General features: G+C 39.5%; 2 protein-coding genes across 2 annotated transcripts; both read right to left on the minus strand.

Annotated features, from left to right (window-relative positions):
• Nucleotides 1–2,492: 2,492 nt before the first annotated feature.
• bbs4 (Bardet-Biedl syndrome 4) lies at nucleotides 2,493–15,450 on the minus strand. Its single transcript, XM_035163945.2, has 16 exons — nucleotides 15,385–15,450; nucleotides 13,540–13,582; nucleotides 10,474–10,553; nucleotides 9,816–9,879; nucleotides 9,458–9,569; nucleotides 9,114–9,186; nucleotides 8,682–8,735; nucleotides 8,466–8,593; nucleotides 7,659–7,713; nucleotides 7,489–7,557; nucleotides 7,160–7,312; nucleotides 6,244–6,415; nucleotides 5,891–5,960; nucleotides 5,643–5,787; nucleotides 4,824–5,028; nucleotides 2,493–3,329 (listed from the first exon to the last, which is right to left on the minus strand). Exons 1-16 carry the CDS (start codon nucleotides 15,442–15,444, stop codon nucleotides 3,187–3,189), a joined length of 1,626 nt encoding a protein of 541 aa, XP_035019836.2. The 5' UTR covers nucleotides 15,445–15,450; the 3' UTR covers nucleotides 2,493–3,186.
• Nucleotides 15,451–16,200: 750 nt separating this feature from the next.
• On the minus strand, nucleotides 16,201–24,646 carry scamp2l (secretory carrier membrane protein 2, like). The gene is made up of 9 exons (XM_035163135.2): nucleotides 24,410–24,646; nucleotides 22,927–23,004; nucleotides 22,469–22,555; nucleotides 21,707–21,833; nucleotides 21,477–21,605; nucleotides 20,736–20,895; nucleotides 19,998–20,099; nucleotides 19,346–19,463; nucleotides 16,201–17,848 (listed from the first exon to the last, which is right to left on the minus strand). The coding sequence occupies exons 1-9, from the start codon at nucleotides 24,608–24,610 to the stop codon at nucleotides 17,702–17,704; spliced, it is 1,149 nt and encodes a 382-aa protein (XP_035019026.1). The 5' UTR covers nucleotides 24,611–24,646; the 3' UTR covers nucleotides 16,201–17,701.
• Between the last annotated feature and the right edge of the window lie 697 nt (nucleotides 24,647–25,343).

Here is a 25,343-nt window from a genome sequence, read left to right on the forward strand (position 1 = left end):
ACAAACAGACACAACCAATCAGCTGCGAGCATCGTGGTGAACAAGTCATTTCCCTTTTAGGAACCATGACATAAATTAATATATAGTTAGAAAAATAACCTCTATATGGGAATGAAACGGTGGAAAATCAAAGACTCAAAGCTACTGTTTCTATTTGGCTATGTAATATGTTTCATCCTCAACAATATGCAAAACCCAAATTTATAAAAAAAAATAGCACAACTCACTATTCCCCGGAGCCAGAGAACTGTGAATGAACCTTGCGCGGGGGACTGAGACACTTCCACGGGCGATTTGAATTGTGGAAATGATGAGAAATGGAAAAACCAATCTTCCACAGCTGCACTGAAAAATAACTGCGGCAGGAGCAGTAACTTACCGACCATCAGCCGCCTTGTAAAAGTTATGACCACGGGCGATCGGGGCCACGCACAGTTTAACAAGGGCCTAATGAAAAAAAAACGACAGTCTCTCGGCGATAATGGCGGCACGTGAAGACGCCGTTCTGATTCATGGAGGCATACAAGAGGTCAAACGATGGTGTGGTTAGGATCGACCCCTCGATGATGACGTGTGGCAGAGGAGCGCGGGAGACTTTCATCAGTGTCTCCGAGAAGATTGTAGAAGGAAACATCAGCCAAACTGCCACAGTGGTCAAGTTAATTTCAATAATAAAACATTTTATTTCATGGTTTCCTTCTAAGCACCCAGGAGGTCTTACTATACATCATATACAAGAATAGTTAAAGTAAAACCAAACGAGGTCTATTATCAATTCTACCATCTAGAGTCAGTTCAGAGGCTCAGACACATTCAAGAATCAAACAGCAGAGGCAGAATAGGATGAGATGTGATGTTGGGTAAAGTGATCTGATGTGTTTTGATCTGAGATTAGATTATTATCATCATTATGACAGTGGCTTAATAAATGATTCTGTATATTTAACAGCTGTACGGTGTCAGATGAAGCTCCCTGAGTGTAAACATGAAAATCATCAAATATGAAAAACAAACAATAATTCTGTAAATTATTGATGTGAACCGTGAGCAAGAAAATTACATTAAACATGCAGATTTTCTCTTTTTCACATTTACTGTACATTCCTCTGGGCTCAATGTGCCTCCATACATTAAAACTCTTTGATTCTGAAAATGTGGCCTTTAATTTCAGAGATAAACAGTTTTTAGTATCGTTCAGTTTAGTTTTTTTCTAGACACACTCGTGAGTTTGAATCCACAAGTTCTTGCACCACAGATTCTTCTGGACAGTTGTATCAAAACTCATGACCGTGAAGGAACAAAGAAAAATGAAATGAATCCTGCACAGTGTCAATCACGTTTACTCACTTTATTTGAGGCGTTTCTCTCCTCAGCTCTTCATCGGGTGAAATCTGAGACTCTGACGACCTGAACGTTGTAAATACACGTGATCAACAGTGTTTGGGATCTGTTGTTTCTCGCTTCGGTTCCAACTGAACACAAATATAAAGTGTTTACTCACAGAAGGACTCTTCCTCTTCTTTTCACTCACTTCAGAGCAAAGTGACTTGGTGAAGAAGAACATTCATTTGAAATCCTCCGGTGGCTCACGTCTAAATTCAGTCAGTGATGTGTTTATATATATTTAGGGATCTTTAAAAAATGCTCTTCAGAAACAATATAAAGTGATGATTCAAACATACATGAGTTTTTCAACATGCCAATGCTATTACATCCACTGAGTGAATATTGTCTCAGTCAAAAATCCGTCATTTCTATCATCTCAGGTCTAAATCTGAAACAAAACTTTATAAAAAACTGTTTCCTGAACTGAAACTGGATTATTTTTGTACCTTTTTTTGAAGTTGAAATCTCAAAAATCTCTGAAACCAGCTAAAATGATAATTATCACTAATAATGATAACGAGTGCTGCAGTGAGACTTCTCCCAAATTAACTCATTTTACAATTAACGATGTGAGAACAGTTGACACAGTGGGGGTTGTTCACACAGTGAGCTGGGACGTGCTTCTGGGACTTGGAGGCTCTGTTGGTGGATTTAACGAGTAAATTACTGCTCAATAATTAACGTTTATATTTTGAAGCACAGATTAAAAAAAAACGTTTGACCTCTTTAAATAGTTTTCTTTGACTTTCTGTATTTTTTTTTCAGTAACTCAGTTAATGCAGTTTATATTTCATGATCACTAGTGAGAAATATTATAATATAGATATTATTCATCATGGCTAAACAATATATTTGTCCTGAAGAGCACCTCTTTACAATCTCAGCCCTCTTGTGGATTCAATACATCCACATTTGACATTTTTAGAATCAGACATTCTACTGTAAAGCTTCATTTAAGAATCTTATTAACTTTATTTTTCTAAATTCTTCTTGTTCGGGGCATGAATTGTGTTTTTGGACCAGCTCTCAAACACTAGTGTCCCCTGTTGGTTGTTCCTGCTGAACTAAACTACCTTATAAAATAAATAACTAAAGAAGCGAGACAGTTATTTCCTTTAAACTCTCCCTCTTTAATATTAAATACATTACTCTATAAACATAACATTTATCTACATAGAAAAAGCCTGTGTCTCTATTTACACTCATTCTCATAAAGAACCCTATCGTACAAACAAGCAAGATCCTGTATCTATTCACACACACACACGTCTCTTTCTGCCTTCAGGGTGCAGCAGTGATTGTCGCAGCATTTTCTTCAAATGACTGATTCCCTCCTCACAAAAAACTTAATTTACCCTTATTGCTAAACTCGTCCAGGTATTAACAAATACAACTTCACATATGTACATTTTAGCGTTTTGTCAAACACAGACATCCATTAACCGCAACATCTATTTGAACTGGTTCTGCACCGAAGCTGCCACATCTACAGATTTACAAGAAAGACTTGGTTATCTCAGGATTTTTGGTATAAAAAGTGATGAGCAATGTATCAGTGTTACATTCAATATTCCTGAAATACACGGGACGACAAAAGTGCATGTTGACTTTGTCAATGTAAAGTAAATGACAGCGTCATGTTCCTAAATTAGAAGACTGTAAAAAGACTGTAGCTCTTCATGTCTTCACAATGAGCTGGAAAACCACAAAAAGCTTGGCTGCTGTTTAAGAATTTGCTCTATAACACGATATTGGTGGATTGATATGAACGTCAAATAACATTGAATCCACCGAGTGACTTCATTCCTCCACCTTAGTTTTCCTTTTGGAGCTTTTGGGTCTGGGGTTGTCGGACTCCGCAGGCAGTGGAGACCCCGGCGGATCAGTGGGGGGGCTCGGGGCTCTGTCCACGTCGGGTTCTGGTTCGAGGGGCATGGAGGGGCCTTTGGAGACACCGGGAAATAAAACAAGCGTGAGGGTTGAGGTCATTGATCAGCAGAGGTTAATGGGAAAAGTTGGACGATCACACTGCATTTTCATTCACACCCAAACACACACAACAGACGAACTCAAACACGTGTTTTCATGCAGTCGAACTTTCAGGTCACAGATAAGCTCTGTTTAACTTTAAACATGCACCAATAGAGCCACATAAAGTCAATAAAACCCTGATGCACCGCCATGACACCACATAGCCTCTTGTGTGCGTAGGGACGTGTTGCTGCCTAATTCTTACACTACATTTTCAATGAACCTTTATTTTACCAGGAACAACTTTGAGTTACATAATTTTTCTTCCTAATGTCAACATGACATACATAGATGTCACAAGCCACATTTTCCTATCGGGAAATCCCACAGACCGTTAGTTTATTGTAGCTTCATTTTCATCATTTAAAAAAGTGAATGAAGCAGTAAGGAACGATCACTTTATAAATTCTCTAACGATAAAATCTGCCCTTTGACTGAACATGTGTTGTTTTTCATTATATCTTCTGAATCTGCCAGAACAAACAGAACTTACCCTTTGACAGATTTACATTGTTTTCATTTGTACAAATAACTCTCAACTTCAACAAGTGGTTTTAAACCCATCCATCCCCCAAACAGGTTGTTTTTCATACACAGTGTCTGAACAGCAGGAATCTTCATAAATACCAAGAAACACCTGCCTGTCATAGATGAACCCTGACCTTCGGCAATCTCCAGCATTGTCATTATACTGTACATTTCATTGTAGTAAAACATATGTACAGACTATCTTTGCATACTCACAACACGTTGGTGTATGAATGCAGATTTATTGTGAGGGAAGTTTAAATGCTGTATGTAAAACGTCAGTCACCGAACCTGCATTGTTCTGTTTGTGAGCAGCGAAACAACAGCGGTGGAAAACACAGCCCACGGCCTCTTGTGGAGAAAAGTGCTCCTGTCCACTGGCCACTGAGAGCTGGGAGCTGCTGTAATCTTTTCAGAGTATAGCCTTGAATTTATTAGCTTACCTATGTGTCATTTTCTTTTTTCACCGAATAGATTTTCTTCTGTTGCCAGGAATATAAACTGGCCAGAGGTGAGCTGCTTTCCCCCCCCCCCTCACAAATTCCATTTTGCCTGAGCCCATATTTTTAATCTGGTGCAGCAGTACAGGCAAGAGGCTGTGACTGGACAAGCAGGAGATATTTTTAAATTCCCATTTTAAATGAAAAATTGGGCTTTGGTTTAATGGAGAGGGGGGGGGGCAGTGAATTTGTCATCCGCACCGCATGCCAGCGTAATTACTGGACTTCTCGGCAGGAATCTTTAACCTAATTTGGAGTCTGTTCTCAGAGCAAACTTCAGAGAGCTATTTGGCCTGGATTTGTCAGGTTTTACACGAACATAACACATTTTAAAAAAAACATCCCACCAGAAGTACAAAGCATAGTGGTGGTTAGTACCCGCTTGCAGCTGGAGGTTCTTGTTGTAGCTCGCAGCAGATGACATGGCCTGACCCAGGGCCTGGTTAGTACCGAGGGCAGTGCCGGGGGTTCTGGTGGCTGCTGCCGAGTTTGGTTTTGATTTGGAGTCTTTTCCTGGTTTGGTCCACACCAGACTCTCTGTCACCTGCAGGGCAGCTCCCATCTTCTGAGCCATGTCCATCAGCTGTTAGCGACAAGAAAAACAACAATGGCTGTGTTTACATGCAACGTGAAAAGGCAATTTCTGATTAACATTGGACCTGAAACTGGTCACACTCAATGTGGTAAATAATACAATTACAACATGTGGAGTTTTCTAACCTTAGTCACATCATGTAGACATGTGGTCGTCTTCATCACATTAAAATGAAAATGAGTCATAACCAGACTATGCTTGTAACAAGTGAACAGGAAGATGGATGGAATATTCTATTAGCAACTAATGTAAATATCACAATCGGAATCATTACTTTTTGGCTTTGACCCGGTTCAGGGGACAGATCCAGGAATTTTCTTTCTCTTTATTTAACAATGTGAGATAAGACATTCGTCAACATTTTGGCTGATTCCTCATGGATGATGAAAATCAATCAGTTTAAGGGACTGATATTTACGAGTGTGTGCAATTTGCTGCAGATCCATATAAAAATCCAGATCTAGTGAATTTAAATGTGGTTTCATAAGAAGACTGTTGGTGGAGGTCTGCACTCTCTGAGTCCTACTTCAGAATATTGTGAATAGTCACAATAGTGTTGTCCATGTAAACGTAGCCACTGACAACCACAGGAAACACCGTACCTCCAGATCAAATTCAAAGTTGCTACTGGTGTCTCGAAGCAGGTTGACTTTCCTCTCCATCTCCTGGTACTGATCCAGGGCTCCTTTCTTGTCAACGTGATTGTAGAGAAAGATCGCAAAGTTCAGGTTCACCAGGGGGCTGGATCTAAAGGAAATAGATCAACAAGGAAGAAGACAAAAGAGTCAATGATCTGATACAGTTTCTAAATCTATAGATTTATAGAAAAGAGAAGGTGAGACGAACTCACTCATCCAGAGTCACAGCTTGTTCATACGCTCTGGTGGCATTGTCCACATCCTCCAGGTTAGTCAGAGCCACTGTTAGTCATGTAAATGAGACATGTGTGAACTGATACTTAAATATGAACTACATTCATTAATTTTCAATGTCTGTAATTGATCTCTATCTAACAGCAAAACATGTTCATTAAAGTGTAAACATGTGTCCGCTTCATTTTGTAACTCAAGCCTTAAATGAATACATACCAGTCAAGTACAAAAATAAACTGCTGCCACTGTTCTAACAGAGTTTCTCTTTAGAGTCAGTTATTCAATTATGGATTCAATCATGAATAATTTCTCTGTCTCTCTGACTCAGTACCTGCCAGCAACATGAAGAGTTCTCCCATCCGTGGGTTCAGGTTGATGGCTGCGCTGAGGAAGTGGAAGGCCGAGGCGTACTGCTGCATGGTCAGGTGCACCAGACCCAGGTTGTACAACACCTTCCAGTCAAAAGGAGACAAGTAGTGGGCTCGCTTCAGGCAGCTGATGGCCTGTGGGAAAAAGAAGGATGGGAGAGAGAAGTGAAGAGAAGTATCTCAATAATCTCTGAGAGAACAGATTCTGTACGACGAAGGATTTATAATACAGCAGCGGCATGTGGAAAGAATAAAGTGTCAATACATAGGTGTTATTTATGAGCTCATGTGTCAAATGAATAAGTTAGTGTGATCTCTGCTAGGGTGTGTGCAGTCACTGAAACTGAAAGCAGTTTCTTACACAGGAGACAAACGGTAGCGTCTCAAAATGGACCCAATATCAAGATGGACAACGCGTCTCCTCTTCCTCCCACTTTCCAGATATGAAGCCAAAATATCACAGATACAAACGCTGCCATCTTGCGCATTTGGAGCCAGAGTCTGTGCAGTAGCGATCTGGGGATGATGCAGCGGTAGCAAGATCCTGTTGATACATGAGCTCAACCAATCACGAGTCAGTCTCAGGTCACTTCACCCTGTTTTCTTATCATTCAGAATGTATGAAATGATCGGTTGTGTTTAATACAGTCCTGCATGGGACACAGACACTGGCCTTTTCTTCCCAGTGGACTTTATTTATTAATGGCTATAGGAATGTGAAGAGGATTTTAACACATAAGATAAAAACAAGTGTTTCAGAGACAAATGACTAACCCTACCTTTAACACGGAGGAGGAAGGATTTACGACCTATACTGCAGCCAGTCACCAGGTGGCGATGGAGACTCATTAAACAAACCCACATATAACTATTACTCACAGCAACATATTTCTTTTTCCCAAAGAAGCACATGCCGATGTTGTTCCAGAGAGGGGGGCTCTCGGGCATGGCACAGGCTGCCACCCGGTACTTGTTCATGGCCACATCAAAGTCCCCGTGGGTCTGCATCATGCTGCCTGCAGCCAGGATGGCCTGGGAATGAAAACAATGATTAGAGAGATTGAAAGAAGATGCACTCAGAGGAACAGCTCATGATGAAAGACAGACTGTACCACCTGACCTTACAGTTTGCCTGCACTGCTTTTTAAGAAGTTCTATGCACTGGCCTCATGAAGCGTAACAGATTATTTGTTTGAGTATTCACATACCTTATAATTGTTGGGGTCAAATGTGAGGGCATTTCCAAGGTGCTCAAAAGCTCTTTGGTATTTCCCAAGCTGGAGAAAGAAGAACACAGAAAACTTAGCATCTTCAAGATGTTTCCACACCTTATTCTGTTCACATTATTTCACAGAAGAAGAAAAATAAATCCACCTACCTGTAAAAACAGCAGGCCGAGAGTAGTCAGGAGTTCAGTGTTCTCTGGGAAGTGCCTGGATTCAGGATGAGACAACTCGAATGAAAAATGACACTTTATCTATCCCTGTAATTACATTTAATTCCTGCACTTATTCTTGAGCAAACATAGTTGATATTCAGCGAAACTGCTGATGATTCTATCGGGCTCTGGTTCAGCATATTTGTGCAGTATAAATTAAGACCTGTGGGGTACAATACAGCTCGGAGGAGAAGAAGTAGATAGGCTTTAAAATAAAAGACTCACAGTGGTTCGTCTCATTAAAGGCAACTCCAGTATTGGGCACTTGATTAATTCATCAATCCCCAACAGGAGGTAGCACATAATGAGCACCATTAAAGACACTGATGTCATTTCCTTATTTACTTCACCCCCCAATGTTTAAATATTCAAAATGTGAATAGTAGTGGAAAAGAACATAATTTATAATGAACTGAGAAGAACCCTGAACTTATAGTGAAAGTGAAAGAGGACCACTTTTAGAAATGAGCACAAAAGACTTTAAGTTATCACACTAATCAGAAAAGGAATAAAATATTGTCCTGTTATTGGTATTTGACGAAAAACTTTGCTGTGTTAAGCTACTTCGGAATCCGAAATGTAATAATTATGATGGACTGGTGTATATGTAAGTCAGGAATGTAAATAATATAATATAAAACATTCCTGACTTACAGACACAGCTACAACTACAGTAACTAGAATGATTTCACATGTTCCTCCTTAAATTTCCACTTTACCACTGTCCACATTCAAAGCTCCACTTACTCCACTGCTCTCTTATACACTTCGATGGCCTTGTCACTTTCTCCAGCCAGCAGGTGGACCTGCCCAAGCATCATGAAAGTCTTGTCGTGTTTATTTATCTGAAGAGCCATGTTCAGATGCTCCTCAGCCTGACGCAGACACAGGATCAAAACCATTAAATCACAGTGGGAAGGAGCACAATTTGTTCTGTATAATGTTGGTAAAATCCGTGCTCACATTTTTGAAGTCTTTGATGAAGAAACAGCACACGCCCAGATTATGACTGATCTCCTGGGGGTGAGGAAATGTCAAATATTACACGGCGGGTGTTAGTGCTCAACTGAACAGGGCTGGATAAAGGCTGAGCTAAATTTAATTTCCAGTGTTGTGGAATACAAATTATTTAGAATTACTGAAAGTAATATTAGAAGGAACAATTTACATTACTAAAACATATAAGTGTGAGTGAATAATGGTGTACGATGTACCAGTTTAATGTTTGTATAGGTTTCATGGTACTGGATCAGTTTGGAAGAGCAATAATAATGTTGTGTTGATAAATTAACTTCAGACTTTGAATTCAGAGTGAATGAATCAGGTCCACTTAACACGTTCCCTTAAAAACTTTAAAGATAAAGCAGAAACTCAGTGTGTAAGTGTTTTTTTTACCCAGTCTTTCTCGTTGAGCCTTGCAGCTTCATGATAGAATTCAATGGCTGCTTTGTGCTTTCCCAGGAGAAATCTAGGGAGAGAATAAACAACAATAATCCATTTGAGAAGTTAACTCATCTTAATCACTTCATGCCAAACAGCAATTCTTAAAATCCTGCAACAGTAGGAACTTATCATCGGGATTGGATTTATTTTTTCCCGGCAGTAAGAAAATAAGTGCTTTCTGTAACTGGCCGGCAGTTTGTCTGTTATCACTGGATGTTTCTCCTTTTAAGTCCGTCTGGAGAGCTAATGGACGAGGCTTGATGCACCCCGGGACTTCGAGGGGGCAGTAGACTCACAAGGATCTGGCCACTTGCTTCAGATTGTCAGCACTGCTGGGATTAAGGATGGCACAGCTCTGAAACAGCTCCAGGGACTGTTGGATCTTGCCCTCAAGACGTAAGATTAGTGCTGCAGCAAGACATAAAAACACAAAAAGAGAAGATTTTCAACATGAGGAAGTAAAAAAAATAACATATATTAAAAATCAAAGACACAGCATGGGGTCCAGGGACCAGATTTTGGCGAACTAAATTATGTATATGGTGGGTTTCTGCATTGAGGCATGGGCTTTGTGGCGTTTGGCATTCATGTAGCTGCTACTCCCACGTGTGTCATGTATGAGAGAGAAGAGCTACTGTGAAAATGAAGGCTCACCTTGAACATATATGGCATATTCACACGTTCCATTTGTCTCCTGCAGTTGTTCTTTGACGATCATCTACATGGACACACAACAACAGACAATTTCTATTACTAGGGAGATATTATTTTAATATGTATGAACAGGAACAAAAACATTTCAGGTTGTGCACAGTGTGAATCAGTTTCTAAACCAGTCATCCCTGTGTGATATGTTTAAAACCATACACTGTAAATAAAGATGGAGGTGTCTCCACTTCCTCCCACTATGCAGAAATTCAGCCAACCAATCATGAGTCAGTCTCAGCTGTCAATCATGACGTTTCAACCCTGTTTTTAGTGCATCAAATAACTGATTATAACCAAACTTACCTGAACACTTGATCTTACATCAGTGTGATAAGAACAGAGACCATCAATGTGCACTTTGATATTTTCATTTGCTAAATGTCCTATGCACTAACATGGAGGAGGCAGGATTCATAACCTATACACTTGGGAGGCCGTCACATCGTCCATCTTTATATTAATGCTGTCCTGTCAGGTCATAACATTACAGTCTGAGCTCGGTGTGTTATTCTGAGTAGGTGAGTGTCTATGGTGCAAACACTGAGCACAGACACAGATCAGCGACTAAAAAGACAGTGAGAATGTAAAGATAAGGGTGCGTTACCTTGCATGTGTCAAAGTCTTTGTGGATGTAGTGCTGGTGGATGAGCCAGTTCCTCCTCTCCACAATGGGAAGGTCTGGAGCTGGGTGGAAGAACATAATAAGACCAGAAGACTATAATTCAAAAGAATCTCACAAACTTTTAGACCCTTTACTGCTCAGATCTTATTTTGTTGATAAGTGAATGATTCATCCTGAACGTGCCCCCCCCTCCCAGTCATTAGTACATCTCTGATCTGACAGTTAACACAGATGTAACATTTAAACCTAAATCCACAGGCTAAATTTAAGCCAATTCACCAGACACACTGTAAATCGTAGCTTGTTAGCAAGTTCTAGCTCACGAGCAGACGGCTCAGACTATTCAGAGTCTGTCTATTTGCACTATTTTTTAAATTTATACAGTCTTTTTTTAATTTGACAGCTGAATAAATAATCCTCAAAGAGCCCTCCCTCCGCAGTCACTTGCAACTCTTTGATCTGACAGTTAACATAGATGTTAACACTTCAACCAAAACCCCGGGCTTAACTGTAATCAATTCACCAGCCGCGCTGTAAATGTCACCTTGTAAGCAAGTTTCTTCTTACAAACACGGCCTTTTTTCTTTCTCTTTTAATGTCTCGGCAGGTTGAGATATTTCTCCCGTTGCCAGGGCAACTACGTCTCCTGCGAGCCAGGTGCTTGTGACAGAACAGAGGGTGTACGACGCGCAGTGAACGAGGGAGGCTGCAGGAATCGGCAGCACAATGCAGAGCCAGCTTTAGAGAGGGGTAACCTCAAGAACCAAACCACAATGCTCCGAGTCGTCTTCCCAGCGGAGTACGACGTTTCATTTCATTTCAAAAGGAAGCAAACATAATTACAATTCGAGTGAGTTTGATTCCGGTAATCCTGTTATCCTGCACCTACTACCTTCCTCCGACACTAAAAATAGGATTCTGCGTGATTTAAAGCGAAGTGCTAGGCTTTGAGTCTGCCACTGACACCGGGGGATATCATTAATGAACCGCCTGTATAAAAATACGGAGTGAATTACACTAAAGCTCCCCTTCTGTTTTTATCTGTCAGTGCTTCAAGCGCTCTGTTGATTCGCTGTGAGAGCCGGAGCCTCTTCCAGTTACTTCACAGAAATCCTCTCCATCGCCGAGTGCGGGGCTGCATGGCCTTCACACGTTTGCCTCGTCAAGATACGGAGCGCCACTATTTGTGGCGACCTAATCCGCTTTCTTCCTGCTGAGAAAGCAATAATATTCTTGTCTCCGGGTTTCAGCTGTGGCCCTGCGGTGCTCCAGTGTCCACACACACAAAGACGGGGCATGTGTGGAGCGGAGAGATGCCAAACATGTGTGTGACATGTATGCAACCCACTGTATGAAAGGAGGGTAGAGGAGGATCGAGGAAGAAGAGCACAGCATGACGTCCCCTAAATACAGTCCTTTCTAAAACTTCATCCCAAACATGGAGGAATTCTCTCATTGTTATATTTGATCTGGCTAATGCTAAGACAGATTTGCTTCCATGTGCTTCAGCCATCTGTTAAAAGGGGATAAGAGCAGAGACGAGTCATGCTGAGATCAAAAGACACATGGGGAGAATGTAATGAAAAATCCGATGAAAATAATTTTGGGAATTTTACCACATGAAACTTCAAACACACAGTTATTGGGCATCATATTCTGCCGCCCAACGCTTATTCTTCCAAGGAACTTGACTAAAACGTGATGGAGTGGAAACAGGTGGAACGACTTTATGCCACCGGCGTTTCTCTTTCTCTAGTTCTTTCTTTTTTAATGTTTAAAAAGAAACAGATTTTAGTATTTTCTGGGTGTTAACCGCTAAAAATGTAGTGACTGTACTTTACGAAACAAAATTTGTTTTACATATCATAATTAGTTTTGCGTGTTCATTATATAACATTAATTGCATTTCACAATGGTAATCTAACTAAATAGCTAATGGAGACAGTTAAACTCTGGTTTATGGCTTTTTGGATTATTTTTAATGTGTTTGACTTTTGATGGTTCCTGATTCAATTCATAGCTTGAATTCTAAACGTCACACAAGCAATAAACCAATACTTTCACACGTATACATATATTATACTTACAGTACTTGCTATATCACTTATTATTTTTTATATATGAGGCATGATTAAGTCACAATTTCCCTCAAAAGATCCTATGAAGTTCATTCACCTGACAGCCACTGTATCTCAACTCAGAGAAACCTTAAAAATTGAGGTATAAGTTATCTTATTTGTGCGCATGCGGGTGTGTAACATCTTTTCAATTCTTTCTAAACTTACGTTTTGTATTGTATTCTATTGTATGGTTATCCAAAATACTTTTCTCTTAATGGTTCTTTTCTGTTATCATCATATAAAAGTCATTAACAGCATCGAAATTATATATTTCTACTTAATTATGGAGCGTTAGTGCTTTAGTGCTTCACTTATAAAGTACTGTACACTTCCCATACATTAACAAATAAATAATAACATTTTACTTTCTGTTTTCTTTACTAAATAACTCAGTCATCTTACCTCACAATGATGTACTTAGCGTTTTGATTTGATTTGTCTCTTCAAGTTCACCACATTAAGGGCTTACAGGCCATGTGAGTAATCACTGCATGGAAATACAATAACATACACTAGCATGTACTTAATAATTGCTCCTGTAGGACTTGTGTGCGCTCAGCAGCGATGATGATAATTACAAAACATTTTAAAACAATTCAAAACACTTAATCCATAAGCAACAACATCAACTGGCTAATTAAGGCGTAATTATGATGGTAAAACATCGTCAATGATCAACCAACACTTTCCTCAAAGAGAAATGTGTGAAACACGGTTCAGTAACATTCTGTACAAACTACTTAATCCTTTTTGAAAAGAGTAGAAGGGTGAGGGTGACCTCTGCAGGACAATTAGTTCCAAACTCACTCTATTAGTCTCCTTTTCAACAGTTACAGACAAATCATCAGAAGTGAACGACTAAATAATGGGTGTTGTAAAATGAAACGTGTTTTTAAGATGACTTGCAAGTGTGTGATCTCTGCTGTACCTTTGGGTGCCCGTCGTTTCTTGGCTTCAGTAGAAACTGGGAGCTGAAATAAATCAAACACAGCACAAATGAATAAATAGGTGAACGCGTACACTCGGCTACATAGTTAAATACACTGTACGGTATCAGCTGTTCTTATGAGCAGCCTCACCCAAATGTATTTACCCACTCAGAGAGTTTATTTAATGTTTTCTATCTGATAAGAAGCTGAAGGTCAAAGTACAACTGTGTGTTCATATGCAATTGTACAGAATATAAATACTTCTTCAGTTAGACTCTATATGAGCCTGTTGATGTTCTACCATTGTTTGTTGTCCTGTATGTCTTACTCAGGGAACCAGTTGCATAATGGTGACGACGAGATGTTTCATATTAAATGTTCCTTTCTATGCAAAGTTTTACTGCCATGCAGCCAATATATGTCTAATGATCATAATGTACACAGTTTACTTGGATTACTTTGTATTATATATCTAGAGTTTTATATTATAGATTTTGATTTTATTTGCATGGGGAAATTGCTAAATCTTTTTAATGTCCCTGTCCGGGTAGTCCAGTGGGACATCTCTGCAAAAAACACAGTCTATGGTTACTCTGCTCCATTTTGTTTTTGAAATAAAGAAAAGCAGGAGAAGTGTCTTGTTGTCTCACTCACAGGCATCAAGGACACAGTTGATACTTGAATAAATAAAATTATGAATAATTTCTTATGACTTAGAAAGAGTAGAAACCTTTGATTTGTCTAATCCGAGTTCACAGTATTAAGTTTTTATCAAATAATGAGTCCACTTGAGCATTACTGTTTAACAGGAGAGTTCAACAATGGATGTAATGAGTTTAGCTTAAATTAATAGTTTATCATGTTTCAAAATGTTTTGTCCTGTGAGGACGTTAATCTCTAAAACATAAATCTTTCATTGGCTACTTAAACAGCCCTAGGGCTGTTTTATTTAAAGTGAAGTTTTTAATGGTTTACTTAATTCATGGTTTACTCTTAAATACAAAAATGACCAAATCTGGAGATATACTGTTTCCAGTACAGGACAAGGTGTAAACTCTTACTGTGAAAGTATCTAGTTACTGTAGTGAAAAGCACAACATGTGCATCTGAGTGGTGGAGTAGAAATGCAAAGTAGGATGCAATAGAAATACTCCAGAACAAGTTCCCACAACATGTTAGTGTACACTACTTGAGTAAATGTACATCAGTGTGATCCACAAGTAGTTACTGCTTGAACAAGAACATGTATACGTTGACATTACATGAGCAGATCTATGATACATCTGAAATGGAGATAATAGCAGACATGCACATTCCTATTGTTTTGTGTTGATCCATGTCTGACTCACTTGTGGATTGTTTCTTCTGCAGTGTGTCTATATTCTCTGTATTGTACCACATGTAGTGTTCCATGTTATAGCCACATCCCACCGAGGCTTGTTTTTAAACGCAGATCAGCTGCTGTGGAGCTGATCTGTGAATAACACTATGAAACGTGTGTTACTGATGATCAGCGTCACGACACTTTACTGTCACCTCCGTGTTCCCGCTGCTTGTCGCTTCTCCACGGAAGCTGTAGCTGTTAGCTCGCAGGTCCTCGGATGAACGGGATTAGTGACAGAGTCCAAGTTACCAATTAGCTTAATTAACTTAGCTCTGACTTTGTGTGCCTGTTAGCCAGGCAGCTAGCTGACGTTTCAAATAACAAACTGTGTACGAAGGTTATCCTGAAAACTACAACACGTTTATCCGCTGAAGTGTCACAGCGTCACTTCCCACGGAGGAAGGTTCACCGGTGTGTGTTTACTGAGGAAGAGGAGGAGAAGCTTCTGCTTCACACTCACCGCCGCGGCTGCCTCCTGGTCCGCCATCTTGGGATGAGCGACACTAGAAGCTGTTGCCATGGAGACGCCTGTGGAATGCGGACGTGAAGCGGAGGGCGGGCCGTGACGTCACGGTATTGTTTACTGTTCAGAATCAGTGTTTTTTTGTTGTTGGATAAAATCACATTAAACTTGAAGTTTTTTCTGATTTACAATAAAGTTTAAGTACTAAATATTGCATTTGACTTATTACTTACTGATGCCTATTTTTGACTCTTGCTGCTGTGTTATTGTACATTTGCCCATTGTTGGACTAATGATTATCTTATTATTAAAGGTCCAGATGTGTACGATTTAGGTGAAAGGGATCTAATAGCAGAAATTTAATATAAAATGGTCCTAGTGATGTTTTCACTAGTGTTTAATCACATAAATTGTAAGAATTGTTGTTTTCTTTACCCTAAAATGGCCCCTTTATATTTATATACTTTTTATTTACATCAGGAGTGGGTCCTCTCTATGGAGGCCGCCATGTTTTTTTTACAGTAGCCCAAACTGGACAAACTAAACACCTTTGAGTTGTAATGACTTTGAAGGCTACCACAGGTTCTGTTTCATGTTTGGAAGGGGAGGGTGAGATGAGGGGTGTTCAGCTGCAACATGCACCTTTACCACCAGATGTCACTAAATCCTAGACTAAATTATGTAGCTTAACTTCTAAACAGATGAATCATGAGCCTGCTTTTGCATCATGTATCAAAGACATTTTGTATCTACACTATGAAAAACATCTTAACTTCACCGACTATGCTAAACAAGATCCAGATTTTCAAAAGCGAGAGAAAAAAATAACAGTTTATTAAATGTTAAGGCTGAGAACCCATTTCCAACAATTACACCTCCAGGAAATTTGTTTTAAATAAGTCACCGATATGTACAACACACATTATTACACAATCTCGATCATGAAGGGGAAACCTCACCGTACAATAAAAGACAAACAAAATCAGACAAAGACACTGATACCAAACAGCCTTAAATCCCCACACACAAATCGGTAGGTTACTTCTGCGTAAAGGCCCCGAGGTCACATCTAGACTAAGTGATTCACTGTTACTGTAACAAATAAAATCTGTGCCTATTCAGTAACACATGACCTTTGTTTGCCAAAACAATGGATAATGGATTTGTACTCTTTCTGCTCATTAATGTGCTTTTTTTTTTTGTTAACACCTCTACTTTCTATACTATGTTAGTAACTTTAAATTAATAAACTTGTACCATGTCTCTCATATAAATCACAGCATTAATCTATGAAAAAAAAAAAAAGAGATCAAGTCGTTTCTAACAACTCAGCGTGAATTAAAAACGTGTCATACCAGTTAAACAGCTTCTTCATTTGCACCCAGAGGAGCTTTTTGTCTCACTTCATCTAAACCAATTAACTGATCAAAACAGAAGTAAGAAAAACCTTCATCCCCGTCACCTGCGTTAATCACAAGCTGATCCAATACAACATTATACACATTAAAAAAGTTCTGTGTTCATCAGTAGTGGAACATGTAACAGGACGCAACATGTAACACGCTCATTATTGAAGGCAGCCAGTGTAGGAGTAGTGAGAATATTACAAGTTTAATTTAGTAAAGTAAGGTGGTGATAGACTAGTTACCCTGTAAGGCACTGCATGCTGTTGTAATGACAACAACACGTATACATATATTATGTGTAACCATCAATCACGGATGCTAAAACATTCTCATGTCAAATATACATTTTAAAATTTCCAAACCTTATGTGCTGTGTATATTTTTGATGCCTCAGTAACTTATTTCAACAGGATCAGTTTGGGAAAAAAATCCTCATACTTTCACCGGTGTCTTTAACAGTCACCGGATTTAAATAATTGTACTTTACACTAAACACTAAACAATGTATGATTAGTCTGATTTGTCATATGGATTCCAGGAGTTACATTGACATGAGGTGCTGCCAAAAAAAATGTCAAACCCACTCTGCCTCCTTTTTAGGAATTTTCTTCAACTTCATATAAAATTTGGGAATGCTTTCTTCTCCCTGAATAAACTGAACTGTGATAGCATGAAGTTTGAACATGTAATGTACTGATGAGGGTGGTAGAGACTTCAATTATACACTACATGCATGTGCAAAACCTCTCACTTCTCTTCTCTATTATCCACAGTGTCTTTAAAAGTTTGTGAGTGGAGAAAGTGGACACCCTCATTAGCATTTCCATTAAATAATCATCCCCCTATCACTTAAACCCACTGAGGAATGTTGGGACATGGTTAGTCCAGTACATTAGTCAGATAAGAGACTACCCAGAGCCAAAGGCTCCCTGTGCAGCAGAGGTGGCAGCACCGGCTGCAGCCGTCTGGACGTTTCTGTTGGTCAGGACTCCGTGGGAGAACTCCTGCTGAGCCTTGGTGAAGCTGGCTCCTGTCCGTCTGTACTTAGAGTGGACCTGGGCGTGATGGGAAACAAGGATTAAGGCAATGACAGGTTTAGAACTCACATCAGACATTAACACATTTCTATCATTTAATAATAATAATAATAATAATAATAATAATAATAATAATAATAATAATAAACAGACGGCCAGTGCTCTGTAGCAGTAGCGGCTGAGAATCAGAAAACGCAAGTGACGTCAATCACGACAACACCGTGTTCACGAAAATGAGCGAGTGCACAATAATGGCAACAGCACATTACTCTCCAGTTTGGGGTTCGGCATTCTGACTCTAGCTTCACTGAAATTTGAATTAACAGGTGAACAGCTCTTTGTGCAGCAGCCTCAGGGTTCTGTAGACTGAGCCTTTCCGAAAACTGAAACCAGCATCTCCACAGGCCAAACAAGCAGGTTTAGAACAGGCACTGCACTCCTTTATGTTAATGAAATGTTTGTTAGCTCACACTATCTAAAAAGGAACATGTCACTTCTGCAGAGTCAAGTACTTTGTTCCCCTAAGGATTAACATTGCAAGATATTTTACTTTGGGGCGGTTTTAAAAGTTTTTCCTATTTTCTATTGAACATATTTCCTTCACAATTAAATTAGTTTTATCAAAAATAATACATGTGTAGGCTCTGCTGACGTACTGCATATTTCTCTCTGAATCCAAGCTGTGGTCATGGTTGTCAGCAGGTGGGCAGAGCAATACAATACAAGACTGAAGGACTCAAGACTCAATACACTGACCACAAAGTGTCCTGAATGGAGAAATGTTTCCATCTCCCTTTTATGTGCCCTTTTGTCTGAGTCTCCATCCACTGTACAGTGCCAAGCTTCGGTTGATTCTTTCCAGATGAATCATTTTCAGGCTCAGTGTTCTGACCTGCTTTCAGTATTTCTGAACCTTTAGATCCATTAAGCAGATTCCAAATCATCGTATTCCCTCTTCTCGTTGCAGCAGCTCAGTCTTTTTTTTTTTTTTGTCTCTACCATTTTTAGTTTGTCTTGTTATGTTTCTCTCTTTGATCTGCTCGCAGCCTCACTGAGCTAAAATAAACACTATGAAGCCACAGTGTAAATATACTTATTTACAAATGCATGTTGCACCAGGTCTGACTTTCTATTTCAGGCAGGCTGAACCAATATTTAAGTTTTTTGTTTAGACAGCAATTTACTTAAAATTAGTGTTATGTAACATAGCACTGGACAATAAGACAAATTACTATTACATTTTCATCAATAACAATACAATATATAGATCTCAGGTGAAAAAAAAATCTGTGTTTAAACTTAAGAAATAAAATATGACCTATATTCTGATAATTATTGATATCGCTTGACATGACATTTTTTATCTCGATATACTTTTTGGCCATATCGCCTGTAACCAACTCAGAAACCAAGGGCATAATATATGTGTAATATTTAAATTATAATCTGATAATCTGCAGAGTACAAGCTTGATATTAGGCCTTTGTAAAGATAACTTGTAAAACCTTTACTTACCATTTTCAGTAGGATGATAGCCAGGACAGAGTTTACAGTGAAAAACCCAGCGACCACCATCATAACCACGGCCACAGCCAAATTGGACCTGATCATGCTGATTGCTGTGATCCATCCACTGCCAACAACAGAGACACACACAGTACACAAAAAAATAACCACGCGTCAGTTCACAAATTATCTACAGAGAGTGTATTTTAGGCATTTAAGAAATAGTATGAACGTTACTGAATCAAATAGAAATTACACAGCATCTTAACCTGCCCCAGTGACAGACGGAAAAGCATGAAGTTTGAAAAAGTACATGATGGAATAAAGAAAAGCCTGGTATATTATACAATATAGACCCAGAAACCCACAGAGAAAAGGTCCACACACTTACAAAGCAGCAACCCAGACAAGTTAGGGCAGCAGGAATCTGTCAAAGAGATGCAAGAGAGGAGACACAGGGCAAGAATACACACACAAACACATACAGTAGATGAGAATCAAGACACATGCACACCCACATGTAGAATGAATACACCCAAAGTAGAATACACATACTCCTTCTTCTGTTATCTATGAACTACATCATGCATTTGACACCGCACCTTCAGACTTTGACCCACATGCAGACGATGAATATTCAGTTAAAGACGTCTCCACTGACCTGTTTCCCCACCGGGGGATCCCCACGGTTTGGATGATGTACACCGCCACTTGGAAGAAGAAGACGAAAAAGAAGAAGAAGAAGCTGAAGGAGCTGTCAGACCTAGAGACGATAACAAACAGACAGAACGAAGGACATGTTAATGTTATTCAGTATTTCAGAGGTTTATTTGATTATCAGTTCATTAGATATTGCTCTTAATGGAAAAGCCATACACGTCACACAAATAAGTCAAGATCTATAATTTGAAGCCCCCCACAATTAAAGAGGAGTACATATGAGTAAATAAAATAGTGAGCATTTCTTGTCAGCAGATCAATAATCTGTAGAACCCTTAAAGAAACTTTATTTTGCAGATATTACTCTTATTTTTAAGTATTTTAAGTCCAGTGCAGGTTTTAATGTCGTTTTTCCACAACCAATTTTCACCTTGACCAAAAATACACATTTTGGAGAAAACAACATAATAAAACACTGAACTGTGAGGAAGAGAATTGTGATATTATTGATATTAGTATTATCTAATGTTGTTAAACTGTTTTATGTTTTATACTTCCTCCAACTCTGTCAGAATTGGACAATGAGGGTGTTCAGTTAAAAAAGACCTTCTCAGTATTTCATCTGCTTGTACACCTATTTCTAAAATTCGACTATTTCTGTTGCAACAATGAAATCATTACATCCAGTCCTGTCGTGATGTAAATTGAAAAACACTTTATCGTTGGGGTAGTGTTGTACCTGAAGGCTCTGTAGACCGGCCTGTACCAGCAGACGAAGGACACCGGGGTGAAGAGGAGGAACCAGAGGATGGACAGACCGAAGTCCACACCGTTCTGAGAGTCTACAGTGAAGTACGCCAGGCAGGCCAGCACGTTGAGGAAGAGAGTGGCGCTGTGGACTGTGGACAAATAATGTGTGATAGACATTAATGTTGTGCAGAATGTTTGAAAGTGTTGGGCACTGGAAGAAGAGTAGACCGGGCTATACTGGATCCAGGTCCAACGAAAAGTTGCATGTTATGAGAAACCTCAAATCCTCAAATATTTAAAATGTCATCATGTAATGAAAAAGGTAAAAAACAAGACTGTGTTTCATGTAATTGTGATATTAAATATTGTATTTTACAAAACAGGCAAATATAACTGTTAGGGCATTCAGTTTTATTTGTCAGACCTAAACCCATGTGCAGTAAAAGGTCAAGTAGACAAAACCAAATCATATGCAGACCACACAGTCATATACACTAAAAACTAGTGTGGTAATCCTCGTCAAGCATAAAGTGTTGACAAATGCATCTGAAGATAGTTCATTTTCAGTTAAAAAAATAATTTTGCCTACAAACAAATGTATGTTAACAAGAATTGTATTGTTTTGTAAATCTTACCATTTGACTGATCACAAAATGTTCATATACAGAAAACCAATCCAATTTGTTATGTGAAGAAGTATTGAGGAAACCCAGCTTGTCGGGGTACGTACACATCCAGAGGTAGTACATCCTCTTGCAGATCCTGTGGTACTCCTCAGGGATGTCCTCATCAAAGTCCTGATAGAAGCAGGGCTTCACCGGGGAGAAACTGGGCAGAGGCGGCCAGTTGTTCTCTTTAGCTGATAAAGATTTCACAGTGTGGTTATTATGAGTGGTTCTTACAGTTCACACATGCAACATATTTCACACACCACTACTTAAAGCAGCTGCAGCCACTTACTGCCAGTGTTGGTTCTGCCTGCCGCCCTGTTCTGTAGCTCCTGCTCCTTCCGATCCAGCTCAGCCGCCTTCTTCTCCAGCTCCTCCTGCTGTTTGACCAGGCTCGCCTGGGCAGCAGTCGCAGCTGCCTGGTGAGAGATGGAAGAGATGCGCTCTTAAAACCGAGTTTTCCCTCTAGTAGCACTGCAGGGGGAAATTCACGGACTATACAACAGCTACATCAAATTCAGCTATCCAACTAACCAAAGTTTATCCTTGGTTTATGCTGATCAATATCAGACAAGATCCAAAAACACTGACAAGTTAATGTTTGTACAGTAAATTGCGTCAAACATACATATTTTATTATATTTTAACAGAGACAGACAAAGGAACCGGTAAAGTGGAGATGACGCAATTACAAGGCGACCAAAATGAAACATCCCGTTCCTTTGAATAAAATGTAGGATCTCTCTGCGTTGTTGGAAACATTTGGGATAATGTAAGTACAACAGTCAACAAAGTTTGTTACATAGGTCGAGTTGTTATTAGACATTTCAATGAAGAATTGATACATATTAATCTTGAAGTGTATTATGATTGAGATTATTAATAAAGTCCTGAATTTTCCTGATGTACTGTATCGTTTTTAACATTCAACGCCACAGTCAGCTCCCAGACGGATAAAACGGCTGAAATGGGATTTCACACCAGCTAATTTAATTCCCTCTATTTGTCAATGTGTGTGTTTGTGTGTCTGTGTGTGTGAGAGAGTGAGACTCACTTGTGCGCTCTGCTCCACTGAGGTCTGTAGTATGGCAGGTTGAGAGGCGCCAGAAGAGATGGGGATGGTCGTGCCAGTGTGATTTCCCTGTGAAACAATTGAAGCAATACTTCTTACTCTATATTATCACTCACTGATGGAACCCCTGTACATCCACTGTGGGGACAAGAGGATCCATTGTCCACATGTTTGTTTGAAGTGACTGCTGATATTTATTGTTGGAAAGTCTCTCACATGACTACAAACAGATGGAAAAAGGACACATAACATCCACAAACAGATGTGAAACAACCCCAGAGAGACACAAAATGACTACACACACATTATTCTTCATCGTTTTATATCTTGTTCAGTTTTGGGGGGCTTGCTCCTATTGGGTAATTAAATGCCAGTGTTTAGAGACCAATATAATCTGTCATGATCGCATCAGTAGTTAGGTTAAAAACAGAGGAGCTGACCATTTCAGTGGCAGAGAAGGGGTTGAACTCCCCGGTGGTTTCAGTGGCCCCGCTGGTGGCTTGTGTGACTGAGGCATCCTGGAAAAAAAGAAAAAGAAAGAGAGATGAAATACAACTTGTTGTTTTGATGAAGTGCTGAGACACAACGACTGCTCAGGTTTTCTCTATTTCCCAAAAAACTACTGGAAACTACCACGAAACCTGGTGAAAGGATGCGGATCGGGATGGAACCCATTACATTTCAAATCCAGGAATTTCTATTCACTTCCTTAAACATTGCGAGATTCAACGTTGTGCAACAGTTTTTGTTGATTCCTCAGAGAATGATTAATGGATTTTGATGGGGGGGGGAAAAATGCAAATATAAATCTGGATCCAGTGAATTTGAATGTGGTTAGCAGCCTAGAGAAGAGTCCAGGAAGATGCACCTGAGTGTTGCATTGTCTCAAACCACATAAACTATTAACAGACTCACACATCATCACCTGGAGCTCTGTAGAAGAAATTATGTTCCAGGACATTTTTGTCGACGTACAATAACTTTTTTGTGGTTTTTGTTACTTAAATCACTAATACTAATTTGAATTGTGACAGTCGCTCTAAACACGTGCATGTGAACTTCCAACTTGTTGACATTGAAGATTATTTCCAGGATATTTTCTTGTTTTAATAAATTTTTCAGGTTGTTTCCATGACTGGAAAATTAGATGTAGTAGAATCAACTTTTATAAAAACAAATTCAGGAAAATTAAGTCAATTTCCAGGATAAACTGTGTAATTGAAATATTTTTTTAAGGCTATTTAGATGACTGGAATTATACAAGTAGTTAATATAAATGCGATAAAATATTAAGATTAGAATTCAAGATTATTTCCAGGATACATCGTGCCAACTATTTATTTTCAGGTTGTTTTCCTAACTGGAAGATCATAAGTAGTAAAGTAAATGAAAAATAATTCAAACAATTCAGGAAATTCAAGATTATTTCCAGGATATATCGAATCATTTTAATCATTGTTTATGATAAAGTTCCAGGTGGTCTCCATGACAGGAAAAGTACAAGAAGTAAAGTCCAAGACAATTAAAGTGAATCCGGGACAATGAAGATTATTTCCAGTTTATCTTGTTACTTCAATCAGGTTTTCAGGTTGTCTTCCTCACTGGAAAAGAACCAAAACCCTCTGTGATAAAGCCAATGGAGGCGCTGAGGAGTCACAGACAAGACAACCGACAGCCTGATGGAGCCTCCCCTCACCTGAACAGGTGAGTTACCAGCCCCGCTTCAACACTGACGCACTTTGACAGACATTCTTCAAACCTACAGACACAAAATCAACGTGTCATGTTTCCCCAATAGAAACGACACTGACGCCAGGAAACAGCGAGGCCGAACCCAGCGACCCGACAAACAGGTTCTCTGCTGCTTTCTTCACCGACACACGCGAACCTCCGGAGGAAGACGAGCGGGAGGAAGAGTCTCACCTGGAAGGGGTTCACGTCCACCGGGTCCGCGAAGGGGTTGCTGTCGAATCCCGACATTGTGGAGCAGCGTGAGGGGAAATAAACAAACACAGACGGACAGACAGGACGGCGAGACAGACAGACGGTGAGACAGCTCCTGAGTGACCGCGCGTCTCCTCCTCCTCGCTCCTGATGCCGCTGCGCCACCCAGCCTCTGCGCATGCGCCGCGGGGACAAGGTGGCTCCGCGTCACGGGGGGTTGTCCCGAGTCGTTTCTACTCAATTAGCCCGGTTCTACCTTTAACACGTCACGTCCGCTGGGCTCCAACGCGCGCTGCTCGTGACAGGCTGGAGGAAGTTTATATACACTTTACTGAAGTAAAAGTACTAATACCTCAGTGTAAAAATACTCCTATTACTAACAACTTCCTGCTTTTAAGTGATGCTTTAATGTAACAATGTAAGTATCAATGTTCGTCCAAGTATCAAAGGCAAAAATACTCATTACTCTCATGATACACTGTAGTTTATACTTGTATATAGTTTTTACATTTCCTAGATTATATTGCACACTGGCTTATTATTACTTCCTGGTTGTCTGGCTGTTTGTTATGTAATGTTAGCTTTGCATTAATTAGACCTATAAACAACATTTTTCTATTATATTCACGTGGCCTCTCATTTTGATCAAAAGCTTTGACTGATTATTTTAGTTTTTATCATTTTTTTGTTTTAATTTAATTTATTTTATAACTTATTATTCATTTATGCAATGAGCTGCTCTCTTTTCTTTTTAAGCCACTAATTGTAAATCCTAAATCCCATAAATTACCCAGAATACAAAGTGACAGCTCAACATCACTTTTGTTATCATTGAAAAATTGTCCAAACCACAGCGTTATTGGAAAATGATTTCAACCACCCCCCCCCCGCTTTCTGTCTGGACTCGCCCCAT

The sequence above is a fragment of the Hippoglossus stenolepis genome, chromosome 1 (genome assembly GCF_022539355.2).
Source record: "Hippoglossus stenolepis isolate QCI-W04-F060 chromosome 1, HSTE1.2, whole genome shotgun sequence".
In the NCBI taxonomy this organism is placed as follows: domain Eukaryota; kingdom Metazoa; phylum Chordata; class Actinopteri; order Pleuronectiformes; family Pleuronectidae; genus Hippoglossus; species Hippoglossus stenolepis.

Excerpts from the sequence above, each read along its gene's own strand:
- bbs4 (XM_035163945.2), bottom strand. The coding sequence starts at position 15,444 with ATGGCAACAGCTTCTAGTGTCGCTCATCCCAAGATGGCGGACCAGGAG. Across the intron at positions 9,187-9,457 it reads AAGCAAGTGGCCAGATCCTT|ATTTCTCCTGGGAAAGCACA; the intron begins GTGAGTCTACTG and ends TTCTCTCCCTAG. Across the intron at positions 5,961-6,243 it reads ACTCTTCATGTTGCTGGCAG|TGGCTCTGACTAACCTGGAG; the intron begins GTACTGAGTCAG and ends CATGACTAACAG.
- scamp2l (XM_035163135.2), bottom strand. The coding sequence starts at position 24,610 with ATGCGCAGAGGCTGGGTGGCGCAGCGGCATCAGGAGCGAGGAGGAGGA. Across the intron at positions 22,556-22,926 it reads CCTTCTCTGCCACTGAAATG|GGAAATCACACTGGCACGAC; the intron begins GTCAGCTCCTCT and ends ATTGTTTCACAG. Across the intron at positions 20,896-21,476 it reads GATGTACTACCTCTGGATGT|TCCACAGCGCCACTCTCTTC; the intron begins GTACGTACCCCG and ends ATTTGTCCACAG.